Genomic DNA, 17,457 nt, shown 5'->3' with positions numbered 1-17,457 from the left:
CTTAAACAAGATTTTTTTTAAAAATAAAAAATAAAAAGCTTAAAATATATTCTTTCATTTATATTTTTAAAACTGTCGCAACGTCAGATGCGACAAATGATCTCATCAAATAATTGGAAAGCGCTCCTCTTACAGCAGCACTCGGGATGTTAAATCAATATTTTCTCTAATAAACCAATTCACCCTCACATTCAACAACAACAAAAATCCACTGGAAATTACACTTAGTTTTTATTTCATTAATACCTTCAACTGATTACAAACAAAAGTCAACGAAATAACTAAAATCCATTATAGAAATCCTGCCGATTATTAATTGCAAATTAACAACTAATCATACACAATAGTACTGAAATCAAGATAATTTAATTAGCTCTCTCCTCGAACCTCACAGGAAAACCACCCTGCATTTTGGACGTCAAATAAGAGACAAACACGGGCTCAAAACCCTCCTCTGCAGCAGGAACAACCTTAAACCTCCGTAAAATCCCGGCTACCACCCTTTTCATTTGCAAGAAAGCCATGTCCTTGCCCAAACAAATCCTTGGTCCGGCCTGAAAAACAGGGTAGGAGTATGGGTCCCTCCCTACAAAACTCCACTTCCCATTACTATTAACTCCATCGCCAGCTCCCTGCAGCCATCTCTCTGGCTTGAACTTTTCCCAGTCCGGACCCCACAACATCTCGAGCCTCCCCATTGCATACGGATGGTAAGACACTCTCATTCCCTTCTTAATCACAGTCCCGTCGGGCAAGACATCGTCCTGCATTGCAACCTTGCTATCCCTTGGGACAGGAGGGTACAGCCTCATGCTCTCACATAAAGAAGCATGTGTGTAGACCATGTCCTTGACTTCTTCAAAAACTGGACTCTCCGATTTGTCATTTATTTCTCCGACTATTTCCTTTTCCACTTCTGGGTTTTGAGAGAGTAGCCAGAAATACCATGTTAAGGCAGCGGAAGTGGTGTCTCGGCCTGCTAGTATAAAACTGATGACAATATCAGTGACAAAGTCCTCGTCAGAATGGCCTGAGCTCAAGAAACGTGATAGAAGATCTACGGTTTCGAGGGATGATTTGTTGCTGAGTTCCTTCTTCTTTTCTTTGATGATGTTTCTGGCGAACTCACGTAATTCAGAGGATGCTTCTTTGAGGCGTTTCTCTGATCCAATATTGAAGACCCTCTTAATCTTCCAAAGAAGGGGGAATATCGTAGCGAGCCTGTCACTGGATATCTTGGCAGCTTCTTCAAAAGTTTTCGCAAATGCGGCTTCGGGGAGATCAGGCAGCAAGTATGCAGGATCGTATCCGAAAGCGATCTTGCAGATGTTGTCAAAAGCGAATCTTTGAAGTATGTCTTGCAAATCAAGAACTGTATTGTTAGCCGCAGCAGTGGAGAGAATCGGGATTAAGCGTTGAGATACTTCAGTATCGACAACGGTCTCAACGAATTTACGCAATGCTTTGGTGTTGAATTCATGGCTGGAAACTTGTCTTTGAAACTTCCAGGAATCACCATCAGTGTTAAAGATACCGTTTCCAAGAAAATCAAAGAGGGTTCGCCGAGCTTTGCTACCTTTCTCATAGTTGTAAAACTGGGTTTTAAGCATGTGTTGGACATTTGCTGGGTTTCCTGTAAGAACACGGCTATGATCCAAGAAACGGCGGATAACAACAGTGGCAGTGGGTGAGTTTTGGATAAGATCTGAAGTCCACTGGATGAATCGGTTTCTATTGGCAAAAATGGCTACAGAGGATCCAATTAAGGGGTATGATTTTAGGTTTGGATTAGATTTTGATGATGCTTTGGACTTGGAATTCTTGGTGAGATAGAAGAAGAGTGGGACAAGTAAAAGGGCAAGTGATGCTAAGAGCTCAATAATAGACATGGCTTGGTCTGGTGAATTGCTGGTGGTATTTCTTCTTGGCTGATGGATATCCAGGTAGGGCCGATCGATGTGTGAATTGATAGGTGAACCTTGCGTAGCTATTTATAAGCTCCAAGGACCTGCGAGGAAAGGGGCAAGGCAAGACTTCAATTCCATTTGAAAGAAACACTGTTCTTCTTTTTTGTATGTGTGTGCGATACGCTACGTGATGATGACTACTATTTCGGCTCCAGAAGTATCAACCATTCTATTTTGAATCAATTTTCGTAACTAAGCGTATCTTTTCACTTCTTCTTTTTTCTAATTAAAGTGGATATTTCATTTTTAATTGAAACTAATAAATTTTCCATTTTTTAAGTGATTAAAAGTGTTTCTAAAATTAATTTTATGTTTTCAAGAGTTTAACAAAAAAAAAAAAAAATACAATGCTCAAACTGTAACTAATGTATCTTATTAGTTATAATTCGATCCCACCAACTTATGCTAAACAATCATTCAACGTAGTAGAAACAAAAGGGATGTGCTGGTAAATAAATTTATTAAAAAAAAAACAAAAAGCCATCGATAAAACACTATAATCATAGATATATTTTACTGTTCATTAAAATAATAAAATAATATTTTTACCATTAATCAAAAAAATCAAAGAAGCTTATAATTGGGGGTAAAATTATTTTTTTCAAGGAATCCATTAGTTATTGTAAAATTAATTAGGGATAAATTAGACACGACATCTTTTTTTATTACAGTAAAATAACTATTTTTCTCCTAAAAGCAAAAAAAATGTTAAGCATTCCGTCAGGGGCTCTTTTGTTTTTTCAAATAAAACTGCACGATAAAATTATTGTCATACCCTTAAAAGAAAAAAAAAATGAACATGCACAAATGGTCTTCTTTATCTTTTCTATTTTTTAAACAGTTAAATAAAACAATTACTCTTGAAATAAAAAAAAAACTAGGACTAGATTGAAGAGGTTTTATTTTTTTCATTATGATTATTTATTTATTTATTTATTTAGAGGTTGTTTGGTAATTTTTAATAATTTAATATCATTAAAAAAAGCCGATCTCATATATCGGGTAATAGGTTCATTTGAATTTTTTTCCTCAATGTTTTTTTATAAAATTGATTTTTTTCTCTCTTGATTTCATTATTTGACATTAAATTATTGGCCCTTGAGTTTTGCAATTTTCTCGTTTTTTTATGTTGGGTTATTTTGAATGTGCGTAGGTCAAGTTAGCTCAGGTTAGCTTGAGTTTTTTTTTTCAATATTTTTTTATTTAATTTTGATTGTTTTGTTAGGTCTTTCTTTTAGAAACCTATATTTTTTTATCTTGCTCTCATGTTGTTGGTAGTAGGTTAGTCGAGTTTATCTGGGTTGATTCAGGTTTTTTTTCTAGATTTTTTTAATTATGTTATCATCTGACATTAAATTATTAATCCTTGAGCTTTGCTTTTTTTTCTGTTAAGTTATTTTAAAAGAATATTGGTAAAGTTAACTCAGATTAAACATTTATTTCAATCCCTATATTTAAATTTATCAGTAATGTTTTTTTATTTGCTCAGCATAGTTAAACGATGACAGAGTTATAAAATCGTGGAATAGTTAAGGACTTTTATTAGAGTTACGTAAAGAAATAATTATTCAATATTGTTTATCATAAATGTTTGGTTATGGACGTGTTTTAATTTATATTATACAGAATGTACATTTGAGAATATATATTGATTGGACAGTGAAAATCAACAATTTTAACTTGCAATTAGAACAAATTGAAAATAACATCGGAACAAAAAAAAATAAGAAGATTAAAAAAAAAGGAGCGAGATTCTTAATGTTATTTATAATTATTTTGTTCTATGATATTTTTAATATCTTATTAATTAGGATAATTGTTGTATCGTCGCATGTTGATTCTTTTTATCGTACTCATCTTAACATGGATCTCGTTTTTTTTTTTTTTTTTAAATTTACATGCTCATCTAAAATTTAGATATTATTTGCACGTAGAATTAAATTACACTGGTGACTGAAAAAATTGAAAATTGCATCATAAAAATAAGTATTTGTTTTTAATTTGAAGTAACGTGATGACCCGTTCCTATATGATAATTTTTTACAATAAGTTAAAGTAAAGCGAGAGTATATAACTAAAGTTAAAAGATCGAATTAATTTAAAGATTGATCTAATTTTCTTTTTAATTAATGTGGGTGTATATAACTAAAGTTAAAAGACCCAATTAATTTAAAGATTGATCTAATTTTTTTATTAACGTGGGTGTCCGGGTTAGCTTGCGCGTACCTCGACTAATCCCACGGGCTCTGAAGTTAACGATTATGTAAGTCTCCAGTAGCTATCATATTAGCAACCACATGGCTCGAACCTGAGATCACATGGGGATCAAATTTCTTAGTCTCAAGCTCTTACTATTAGACTACCTACTAAATGGTTAAGATTGATCTAATTTAAAACTTGGATTGTTGGTTGCGGGAGCTAATCTATATATTAATGGGCAACCCAAACTATGACCTAAAAAAAATAACAAGCTGAAATAAATCTTGATTAAAGCAATACTCAGGATCAACTAATTATCAAGTTAATCTATTAAATTAGATTTGAGGTTTACAAATATGCATATAATGAATTAAAAATGCTTACAAACTCGGCAAGGCGTTCCCCTATAACAAAAATCAGTATTGACAATTTAATTTTGAAGCACGCCACCTTCCCTTTCCCTCCCCCTTCCCCTTTTTAATTCCAAGAACGGAAGTTTGTTTGAATTCCTTGTATGAGAAATTTACCATCTCAAAAGCAGATTGACTTTTTTTTTCATGCTAAAAGTTCTTTTATGAACATATTTAATTCCAAGAACGGAGGTTTGTTTGAATTCCTCCATCCCAAATAAATAAAGGTTAGCAAATAAACTGAATTATCTAGAATATTTATAAAAATCAATTCAAAATTAACTAAACTAAAAGGTTTTATGGATTCGTTGGGTAATTTTAGTTAGAATTTTTTTAAAATAAAAGGATTTAGTTTTAGTTTTAAATTTTAAAAACAAAGAAAAAACTTATCTGAACCGAATCAAACCAAACTATTTAATTAGTTTGTTAAAGCTTGTAAAAAATAGTCCAATAAAATGGCCTATTAATTCAAAATGGAACTATTTAATTTTAAAATATATAAAACCAAACTAAATCAATGGGCTTATATAGTTCTTCCTCTTAGTTGAATTTTGAAAAAATAAATCAGTTTGGTTGGATTTTTTTTTATCCAAACCAAACCGTTAGAACTTAGAACCAGTAGTACTTATTCCAACCAATTCAAAAGCTGATATATTTAAGTCATTTGCTTCAATAACTTCTAATTTCTAATATGAAATTACTGTTAATTTGTTCAAATTGTTTCGAAGTGTTTTTATTTATTGTATTATTGAAGATACTAAAAAAAAACATATGTAAATCTAGTAATTAATGTTGAACCTATCTGATTCAGAGAGTTGCATATTGGTTAGTGTACATAATATACAAGTGTAACTTTGCAGTTCAAATTCAATCAACGCAAGCCTATATATCACGCAAAACCGATAGAATAATACCTTAATTATCACAGAGGGATAACAACATGCACAATCATGTTATATATATATATATATATATATATATATATATATATATATATATATATATATATATTGGCATAGTTATCAATACATCTGGTCATTTTCTTCAACAAATTTGTTAGGTCCCTTGCTCGAAAATTTTACTTTCTCCAAAAGCAACCATGTAAATTATTTTTGACATCAGCACATCAAAATAATCTGAAAATATCAAAAAAATTAAAAAAATTCAAACTTTTTTAAAAAAACTTCCAAAATACAATGTCAAACATGCCTGGTCTTCTTTTCCGTTAAAAGTTATGTTCCGAGCATATAAAAAAATTAGGAGATCAATATCAGGAAAGGAAGTTTCTCCAATTCCTCCCTCTCTTAAAATTAAAAGAGAACAAATTAACCGGAATATCTAAAAAAAATTGATATGAAATTAGTCTAAATGAACAGTTTTATGAATTTTTTGAATAATTTTAGTTCAAATATTTTTTTTAAAATAATCTCTTACTCAATTTAATTTTAAATTTTAAAAGTTAAAAAAATTAGCTCGACCCGACTTGAATGAAATTCTTATTAAAGTCTACTAAATTTAATACGGTAATTAAATGCCCATTAATCAAAGCATGACGGAATAGTACGACTAAAGGCTTAATTTAAAATGAACTTACAAGTATAATCTCAATTAATGAATACCTAATAAATTAATTAAATAATTTTTTTGTTGATATTGACTTTAGATCGGTAAATTAATAATTTATTAGATAATACATTTTAAGAAACACATAGATGTCATTTGATATATAAATTAATAATCTTTTTATACATAAAAAAAATATATTGATACATGATTTAGTTACGAGGCCTTTGTAAAATATAACTCGAGTGTTATTTATTTTCTCTTGAAATTGATATCTTAGTAGACCTTATCTTTGAGTTTTCTAATTAAAAAGCTTTGATGTAGTGTTTTCATACTGCACGAGAAAATTATGCAATGTTTGAGTGCATCTTTGCATAATAGAAGCTTCAATATAGAATTATCATCTCCAACTTCCTATTCTTTATTATTTTTTATGACACTTTCATTAATTTTTTCATTACTTAACAACTTTAAAGTAAGTTGCCTAATTTTATCCTTGATGGTTCAAAACGTACTTAACATTTATTGTATCGATCGTAATACTTCGACTCTTTGATAAGAATATACAATTTTCAATTGCTTAAATGCCATTCTAGTTTGTTGCAGAACTAGATAGATACATGACTTCTGCTTAATAAGACTAATTATATTCATGAAATTATTTTGGTTAAAAAAATAAAAAGAATAATGATAATTTTTAATTTGGTAATTAGATAATATTTATATAATCACAATACACAATAATTATTAAGTTCAATATTTTTCTTAAGAAAAAAAATATCTTGATGAATTAATTTTTTTTATTAATTAATGTATATATTTTTAAAAAATATCTCAATTAATTAATAAATAAATTTGTATAGTTTCAATGATATGAATTTATAGAGGTTTATGGTTTTAACCCCAGATAGCATTTAACAATATCCTATAGCTTTCCTGGTGGCCAGAGATGCCATCAATTTTCCGACGCCTTCTATGTTTTTTCTTGACTTTGTAATATCAATATTACGGTAGAGTAGGAGGAGGTATTGATTGAGTAATTAAGAGGTTTGGGAGAGTGAGTGAGCTAGAGCTCCTGCAATGTATATTGACGCGAGAGTGAAGGCAGATATTAAGCTGGGGTTAAATAGAACTAGCTAGGGCATATATACTCACATAAATATTTCCATCTTCCATGAACCAAGGGGCCGGGGGACGACGAAGTGTGAAGAATCATAAACATAAAGGGAATTTCAGTTCATGCTAATAATCAAATAGAGTATGTAAGAGAAATGCCATCGATAGATAATATGATTGGTATTTTTACACATCGAAGTATATAATATAAGCCTTAGTGAAATGACTTGGCTGGTTTCTATTGCCGGAGATTTAATTCAATGGAAAATAACCAAAAAATAAAAGCAAAAGGCACTTAAAAGTACGATGTTTAGTCTGCTTAGTATTTGGACCAGAGAATAGACTACCGATCACCTTCATATTAATTGGTTTATGCATTGAATTTTTTGTTGTTGAATGTGAGGGTGAATTTGTTTGTTAGAGAAAATATCGATTCAACATCTTGTTCTCCTGGAAAGAGAGCCTTTTTCAACCTCACAAGTTTTTTTCTTTGGAGTCTAATAATGTTGTTGAGAAAATCCCAGATATAATTGGGCTTGTAAACACGCGTGACTCTGAGTATTTAGGTGACAATCAGATATTACTAGATGGGGATTTAACCCATATCATAAACTATGTGAATGGCCTAACACATGTTTTTATAGATAAGTAAAATAGATCTAGTTTTTAAAAAGAGATCTAGTCGTGTTAGGATAGGTTAACACTTTAAAACTGAGAAATTGAAAGATCCGACCGTTGGATCAAGCTCACATTGTTTCGTGTGATTCTAGAGAAACTTTTCCAATTGATAGCTAATCCGTCACTTTTCAGACCATTGGATCTTCTGAAATCAAGTTCCAGACCTTAGTGCTCCTGTTTGGACCAATTTTGTTATTTTGCTAGGTTTATTCAGATTTCTAGTTTTTTTTATGACGGTCTTGTTTTATTTCCCTTAATATTTTTGGACTCTAGGTTGTTTTATAGAGGAGGTTGGTTTTTCCTGACCTATTTAAAGGTCTTTTAAACCTTTTAAAAACACAATTAATATATATATTTTATTTTTCAGAGAATAAAATTATAAATTCAGGGTTCATACCAGCAACCCTCATCACTTATCAAACCTTCTATGTCTTTTCTTGCGATTCTTTTGTGTTGTTGCTATCCTACGTAGCTTCTGCTTGCATCAACCATTATTCCTTTTCTGAGAATTTGAGTCCTAAAGAATAGGCTGTGGTTTCAAAGAACAAAGGAATTTGAAGAGAGTTGTTAGGGTTTTTGAGTTTTTAAGTCGTGGAAGGATTATGTTCCAAATATGATTCATTATAATATTGTGCTTTAAGCATTGGGTATGTTAAATAACCATCTCAACCCAATAGCTTAAGCTGTTAGGTGAGGTTCCAAGATATGATTTATATTATTCTTTAACACACCCAATCAAGTTAAAGCCCTTTGGGCTTAAAACTTACACAGACCCACATTATCTTGTGCTTTTTTTTATCAAATAAATGGGGATAGTGAGATTCGAACTCGTGACCACTTGGTCATCAAGGCTCTGATACCAGCTATTGGTTTGAGATGGTTCTTTGACGTGGTATCAGAGCCTTGATGACCAAGTGATCACGAGTTCAAATCTCACCATCTCCATTTATTTGATAAAAATAAAACATGTGGGTCTGCGCAAGTTTCAAGCCTAAAGGGCTTTCACCTGAGGGGGTGTGTTAGAGAATAATATAAATCATATCTTGGGACCTCACCTAACAGCTTAAGCTATTGGATTGAGATGGTTCTTTGACAGGGTAGAGCTAAGAGATGGGAAGCATTGAGGCTAAAATGGTTATTTTAATTTGGTTCATTGTTATGAAAGAGGTGATATGGTTGAATTAGTTGTTAAGAGGATTTATAGCCAATAAAAGTATGGAGGGATCAAGCCCAATGATTCTCTAGTCAAGGTTGTTTTGTGGATAGCCCTATCTTGATATAAAGTTTGGTTTAGCTGCAAGATTATGTAAAATGTACACCATATGTTAATACCAAAATTTCCTTGTTCTCTTCATTTTGCAGTTGGTATGAGGGTCTTTGTTGGTATGTGTGGTTTCAATTCCATTACTTTCTTTGCAAAGAGCTCTGCAATGGCTGAGTGTGAACTGACTATATAAGCACCGAAAGAACCGTCCAAAAAGATGGGTAATCTCTGCAATCTGCATTCTCTGTCAAATTTTTTGCTTCTTATTGTTGGGATATTGCCACTTATGTGGCAGCATCTACAGCCTATCTTCTAGAAGAGGATGGCTGCCATTGCCATTGTCAAAGAGGGCTGCTAGGTGCAGCCACCATTGTTGAAGATGAGATGGAGTTGGTGGCCACCATTGTTGACAAAAGAGTAAGAGAAACTGCCATGAATGCCTATAAATAGAGGCATATGTTAGAGAGCAAAATGAGAATGAGAGAGAGGGAAAGTAGAGCCAAAGATGTGAGAAATGTAGGAGAGAGTGGGCTGCCAAGATAGCCAGCAGTAGCTGCCATTGCAGCACTAAGAAGAGAGAAATAGAGTGAGGTTGAGAGTTGCTAAAGAGGGGATGATTCCTCCTCCTCTATTGTTGTAAATCTTGTTCTCTCCCTATATAATCAAATGGCTTCTCCCGTGGATGTAGGCGGTTTGCCGAACCACGTTAAATATTGTGTCAGTGTACTTAGCCTCTAATGGGCAAATATCAGAACATCACCGGTCGAAATTTCCTACACTTCTAGCAAACCAGCATGACTTAAAACATACACCATGCAGTTGTGATGCTCCATTCGTGATACCTCAGTCATTGCGGCAAGATATTTCAGCTGTTAGTCAACCATACCAACATGAATACAAGCAAAAAGAACCCCAACGATACTAATAAAATCAGGCTTAATCCCTTCTTTAATGGTCTTATAACCTAATTTTTGAATTTTTTAATATATATATATATATATATATATATATATATATATATATATATATATATATATATATGAATGAATTGAAGATTGGATTAAGACAACACAAACTTAAAGTTTGGGGACTAATAAGGATTGAATTATAAATTTAGGAGTCAATTTGGTCAAAAAAATGGAAGAATTGGATGTTTGGGGACTTAATTGAACTTGGAATTGTTTAATTAATGAAATCAAGGACCCAATTATTAAATGTCAGAAGTTCAGGGGTCAAATTGAAAATAATCATTTCGAGTGAAATCGATGTCGTTTTCAATGCACACTGTTCATCATCTCCTTGTCCTGAAGACCGGATCAACAGGAAACACAGCTAGCAGATCATGGACCACGATGCCCACGATCCCTCACGGAACGTGCCTCATTTCTGAAGGCATGAGCACACGACCTTCTCTAGCTTTATAAAAGCCAGAGAAAGGCCTCACATGGGGAGAGAATCCAGAACACTGGCGGAACGAAGAGAAAAATAGAAACAGACAACAGAGGGGAATGAAGGAGAAGACTAAAAAATACAGAGGGTGAGAAGGAACGAATGATGAGAAACAGAACCAGGGAAGGCAAACGAGCCTAACACAAAGATGAAAACAAGAAAACACAGAGGAGGGAGCTTCCATTCAATCAGCAGCACCTCACACCTTCATCACTGTCACAACCCAATTCTGGATTATTCTCCAAAATTCACTTTTTTTCAAAATAAAAATAAAATAAAGGCTGGCAACGTGGAGAAAGCAGGTCGGGGAATCAAGCTGCAATTTTTTAGAGGAAATTCAAGACCTAATTGTACCCCATTATGCCCAAAAATGGAGAAACAATGCAAATTCAAGGTCAAATTAAATGATTATTGGACGAAGTTGCATAAAAATTAAGTCCAATGACATAATTAAATTTTTAATAGGCCAATTTGATTTAATCATGGGCCAAATTAAATTTTAATTATGTTTAAAAATTAATTTGATCCAATTGAAGGATTTAATTAAGTGCAAGGACTTAATTATACTTTAAATGGGTCAAATTAATTTTATTTGGGGCTTAATTGGTGAAAATTTAAGTTTGGGAGCCTAATTTAGGCTTAATTGAGGAGATTGAAATTTTAAGAGACCAAATTTAATTTTTACCAAGTTAATTGATTGAAATTAGGGGCCAAATTGCAAGAAAATTGAAGTTTTGGGGTCAATTAGGGGCTAAATTGAAGAAATTCGCAGCCAAGGACCAATCTGCAAAAGGCGCAAAAATTGAGGGGCTTAAATGACAAAAATCGGGGGTGAAATTGATGAAATTGAAAGTTTAGTGGTCAATTAGGGGTTAAATTGACAAAATCCGAGACCAAGGACCATATTGCAAAAGGCGCGTAAATCTGGGGCTCAAACAGTAATTCTGCAGGGACCTAATTACATTAAATCAAAAGTTTATGGTCAATTAGGGGTTCAAGTGAAATCAATTGCAAGATGGAGGACTAAATTGAAAATCAGTTTAAATCCCTAAATCAATCCAAAACGACGCCGTTTTACATTAAAAAAAAACAGAGAGAGGACCAGACGACGCGTCGTCTGTTCACATTTCATTGTCTTCTTCTTTTACCTGAAAGAAGCTATCTGGGTGCCACCATTTCAGGTGTATTTAATGCTTGATTTCACCATAAAATCGAACAAAACTTGCACGAAACAGATCCCCTGCAGTTCCTTTACAATCCCATGTGAACGTTTCAGGATGAATGAAAGTACGGCGACACTGGCGACTGCGTGAGAGGTCAACTCAAGTAGCCTTTTCTTGCAGATTTGACAGCTCAGGGAGGATACTTTGAACCAACGGTTGGGATCCTTCCCAACCAAATCAAGTGCTGAGATTTTACCCCGGTGTAGACGAGATTACCCTCTTCTACTGGCTATAAATAGAGGTTGATTTGATGGCCTGAGGGAGGAGAAAATCAGGTCCAAAGTAAGCCAAAAAACCAGCCTCCCTCCCTCTTCCCGCTGCAGATTTTCTTCTTCTGCTTTTTCTTCTTTCTTCCTCCGCCACAGGAAACCAACGTCGTCACCATTTCTTCCTCCAGCTCCTCCTTGAGCAACCAGAACCACCAAGCGTTGCCAAGACCATCGATCAGCCACCACTGCGTCTGTAATAAGCCACCGTGAACGTCTTTCTCTCCTCTGCAAGACATTTCTTCTTCCCTCTCTCTCCACCGTGGCCTTCGGCCACCACCATTCCTACCCCGAACCCCAGCTCCACCATATTAAGCCAGCACAACCACCAACCGGCCACCAAGCAGCCACCGCGACTCTCTCCCTCTTCTCTTTCCAACCTTTTCTCTCTCCTCTACAACCTTTTCTTCTTCTTCCCATGGCCGACTCCGGCCACCATCACCTCAGTCGTCGCCTCCCGAGCCACCGGCCGAACCACCTCGTCATGTCCGAGACCCCCACGCCAGGCAACTTCCTCCTCCTTGCTTTGCCTCTTTCTTCCTCGCCGTGGCTGCTGCATGCAGAATTCATTTCTGCATGCAACAACTAAATTAATTAGCTCATGGTTTAGGTCGGGCCAGTTATGGCCCAGCCCAAGTGGCTGGCTATGGCCCGGCCCTTTTTTTTGAAAAAAAAAACAAAAAAATCCAAAAATTTTCAAAAATCATTTTAAAAAATCGTGATTTTCTCAAATATTTTTCTATTTATTTTACATAATATCGGGTTGTATATTTACACTGTAAAATACAAATCTAATATTAAAGTATCTGGTTTTCTCCGAAATTTTTCAAAAAAAAATTTTCAAAACATTTTTAAAAAAGAAAAAAATATTTTGTTGCATACGGTCAAATCCTAAAATCAATAATATATATTGATTGGACAGAGAAAATCAACAATTTTAACTTGCAATTAGAACAAATTGAAAATAACATGGAACAAAAAAATAAGAACATTAAAAAAAAAAGAGCGAGATTATTAATGTTATTTATAATTATTTTGTTCTATGATATTTTTAATATTTTTTTTTTTTAGTTTAACGTGGGTGTCCGGGCCAGCTTGCGCGCACCTCGACTAATCCCACAGGCCCTGAAGTTAACGACCATCATATGAGCAACCACAGGGCTTGAACCTGAGACCACAGAGGGAGCAAACCTCTTGATCCCAAGCTCTTACCACTGGACCATCACCTAGATGATTATTTTTTTTAATATCTTATTAATTAGGATAATTGTTGTATCATCGCATTTTAATTCTTTTTATCGTACTCATCTTAACATGGATCTCGTTTTTTTTTTTTTTTAATTTACATGCTCATCTAAAATTTAGATATTATTTGCACGTAGAATTAAACTACACCGGTGACTGAAAAAACTGAAAATTGCATCATAAAAATAAGTATTTGTTTTTAATTTGAAGTAACGTGATGACCCGTTCCTATATGATAATTTTTTACAATAAGTTAAAGTAAAGCGAGAGTATATAACTACAGTTAAAAGACCCAATTAATTTAAAGATTGATCTAATTTATTTATTTTTTAATTAATATAGGTGTTCGAGCCAGCTTGTGTGTACTTTGATTAATCCCACGAGCTCTAAAGTTAACGACCATGTAAGCCTCCAGTGGTCATCATATTAGCAACTATAGGGCTCGAACTTGAGATCACAGGAAGATCAAACTCCATAATCTCAAACTTTTACCATTGAATCACCTACTAAATATAGTTAAATTCTTGGTCAAGGATAACTTGAATTGTTAGTTGCGTGAGCTAATCTATATATTAATGGGCAGCCCAACCTATGAAAATATCAAGCTGAAATAAAATTCGATTCAAGCAATATTCAGGATTAACGAATTATCAAGTTAATCAATTAAATTAGATTTGAGTTTTATAAATATGCATATAATGAATTAAAAATGCTTACAAACTCGGCAAGGCGTTCCCCTGTAACTTCTAATTTCTAATATGATATTAGTGTTAATTTGTTCAAATTGTTCGAAGTGTTTTTATTGTATTATTGAAAATCTAGAAATAGTGATGAATTGTAAAATGACTTTTTTTTCAAATGAAAACACCACTAATACTTAATAAGAAATAAATTGCCAAAAACTTACGTTAAATTACTATTATTGTCATATTGTTTGTATTTGTATTATTTTAATTCTTTCAGCACTCATTTTGAACTGCTGGAATTTGTAACTAACTATTTATATGTGTTTTACTTCAAAAATCTTTCAATCTTAGATGGATCCTTGTATTAATTAAGCTTAAACCCGTTATCGAGTCAACCCCATTAGCATTTAATTTTATTAATATAATATAGTTTTCCTAGTGGCTAGAGACCATCAGTTTTCCTATGTCATTTATATTTTTCTTGACTTTCTAATATTAATATGGCTGAGTAGTGAGTAGGAGTAGGTATTCATTCCGTAATAAATTACATATGTACTGCGCTATGTCGTAGGTCTATATTATTTTTTTCTCGTAAAACAATGATCTTTAGGTGTTATAAACGCGTTTCAAAAAAAGAAGAAAACTGAATGAATTGGGTTATAGCTTGTTAAATAAATTGGTTTTATTTTAATTATGTGAAAAAAAAAATAATCATAGTAAATGAATAATTTTTTAAAAAAAGTGATTACAATAACTTGAAAAAAAACTTTTTTTCAATTGCAAAAAAACGATGATCAATTCTTATCCAATTAAATAAGAAATGATAGAATCTGATACAAAAATAAATAAAATAAAAGTGATTAAAAAAACCAGCGCAAATCAACCTGAGTTAGCATAATAGATATGAAACCTAGACAATAAAGGGTGAACTAGCCCGGGTTAATCTGTCAAACCAATGTCCCAAGTCATGAGATCTGAATAACCTGATAGAAAAGAAATCGAAAAAAACCAAAAAGTCAAATTTTTCTAAAAAAAAAAAACCAATGTTGAACGATTAAGTCAGAAGAGAAAATAAGCAAAAAAAAATATCAACCCTTGTTAACTTTTCAAACCTAAGGATGACAATTTAATCCAAACTCGAAGGATACTGACTCGGCTCGACCTGAATGAGTGAGATATTTTTTGTATAGTTACCTTACTTGATGGGTAAAGGATATCGTCAAACCCGACACAAAACCCGCACAAACCTAATCAGAAATATATATTTATATTATATTGATATATTTGTACAACATTTAGATTTTTTTAATACAATATAATATATATTGTCACACGTGTACAGCGTTAAAGCAATCATCCTTCCTGATAGGGATCTTTGTTTGTGATGTGGGTGGAAAGGACAAGGAATTCTTGTCCTTTATCTGTAAAAAAAAAAAAAAAAGTCGTCACCTAATATTTTGGTCACTATAAACTCTAATTGATCTCAAAGTCTAGGTAAGGGCGTTGAATGCATAAAGAGAAGGTATTAGAACACTTGGTACGTCTTACCCAAGGCAAGCTACATTGTTTATTTGTCTAATATAAACTAAGGTACTATTATATTTTCTAATTGTTAGTTTATCTATGGTTTAAGAAAAGTCCATATCATTAAAGAGATCATTATCTTATCATGTTAAAACATAATCATTCTAATGTCAAAATATAAAAATAAAATGAATGATCTTTTTTGGAGTTTTTGAATTGTACACCAAGTTCTAATAGATAAATTATAAACCAGTTATGATACTCTTTGACTGATTCTTGTTTTTTTTTCAAAGTATGATAAAAATAAATTTTTTTATAAAAAAAGTATGCATGAAAATTTTAAGATTTTGCTATATGCAACAAAAAAAATATTTTTTTATTTATTAGACTTTATTTGGCAAAAACTTATTTTTCTTTGTAATAAAACTACCAAAACAAGTCTGAGGGGGTGTTTGACCTAATTTTGACCTGACCAAGTTGACTTGACTAGGTTGACCTGAAATTTTTGGTTCAACCATAAACCAGACCAAAAATCCTGTTTTGGCCCGAAAACAACCCAAAAACAAAACCAAATTAAAAAAAACACATTAAAAAAAACACAAAAAATATTGAACAAAATGGATCAAACACAAAAAAATAAAGAACACGAAAAATATTAAAATCTAACTCAGAAACGTGAAACCTAAATCAGACCAGATATGGTGGAAAAAAAAAGGCACATACATATTGGAAATCATGCAAGGATCAATAATCTAGCATCCATTCACTTCGATTATCACTTAAACATCATGATTTTCTCAAAATAAGTTTCGGTTCTAGAATTAAATTCCATAAAAAACTTGTTATTAATGCAAATAAACCCTACATTATTTATTAATCAAGCATAACGAAGGGTTATGAGCAAATGAATGAACCAAAATTATTCCAAATCAAGGGATTAAGGCAATGTTCTTCCCAAGAACACAAAGAAACATTGCCTAGAAACTCAGACATGAACCCAACAAAAAGCAGTTGTTGTCAAACCAAGGGATTAAGGCAATGTTCTTATTAATTATGTGTCTTTTTATTTCTTAAATTATATGATTTATATGTTTCTACAAAAGAAATCTTCATGTGCATGATTTTTTAATTTTTTAATTTACGTGTTTGTAAATTTCTTAAATTTTTTAGTTTACTTTTTGTTGCATTGATAAGAGATAAATATTCCTTACATGTCATTATTGAGATGGTAAGTGTGGTAAACCCTTTAAGAGACCTTTTATACATCTATAAATATAGGAAAAGTATTACTTTCAATATGAATAATTCATATGATTTTTCTAGAAGTATGATTCCTTAGTCCTGAATACTCAAAACTTGAAATGTGACTAAATCTAGAGAAATGTGCATAACAGTTTATCCAACCCATAACACTCATGGTTTAGATAATTGTTTGGGATTTAGCATATTGCCTTGAACCTAAGTACTTTGGGTCTGACATCTCGTCAGGCCCACGTTTCCTTGGATTCGGTTTACAGCTGAACTCAAGTATGTTAGGTCTCGCATCTCGCCAAGCCTATGATTCCTTGGGTTCACCTGATTGCTGAACCAAAGTATATTGGGTTTAGCATTTCATCAGGCTCACGTTTCCTTGAGTTCAGCTGACGGCTGAATTCAAGTATGTTGGGTCTAGCATCTCGTCAAAAACATGTTTTCTTAGGTTTAGAATATCACCAACCCTAAGTTACATTAGACTTAGTTGATCACCAAACCCAAGTGTTTCGGGTTTGACATAATATCAAGCTCATGTCCTCTTAGGTTCAACAGATTAATAAACCTAAATGTATTGGGTTTGTCATTTTGTTAGGCTCGTATTTCCTTGGGTCCG

General features: G+C 32.7%; 1 protein-coding gene across 1 annotated transcript; it reads right to left on the bottom strand.

Annotated features, from left to right (window-relative positions):
* Positions 1 to 207: 207 nt before the first annotated feature.
* On the bottom strand, positions 208 to 2,076 carry LOC18099665 (cytochrome P450 94A1). Its single transcript, XM_006383634.3, has one exon. It carries the CDS (start codon positions 1,887 to 1,889, stop codon positions 366 to 368), a length of 1,524 nt encoding a protein of 507 aa, XP_006383696.1. The 5' UTR covers positions 1,890 to 2,076; the 3' UTR covers positions 208 to 365.
* Positions 2,077 to 17,457: the final 15,381 nt, after the last annotated feature.

The sequence above is a fragment of the Populus trichocarpa genome, chromosome 5 (assembly GCF_000002775.5).
Source record: "Populus trichocarpa isolate Nisqually-1 chromosome 5, P.trichocarpa_v4.1, whole genome shotgun sequence".
NCBI lineage: Eukaryota > Viridiplantae > Streptophyta > Magnoliopsida > Malpighiales > Salicaceae > Populus > Populus trichocarpa.
The sequence above is the reverse complement of the archived record's forward strand: the minus strand, read 5'-3'. Positions and strand labels throughout refer to the sequence as shown.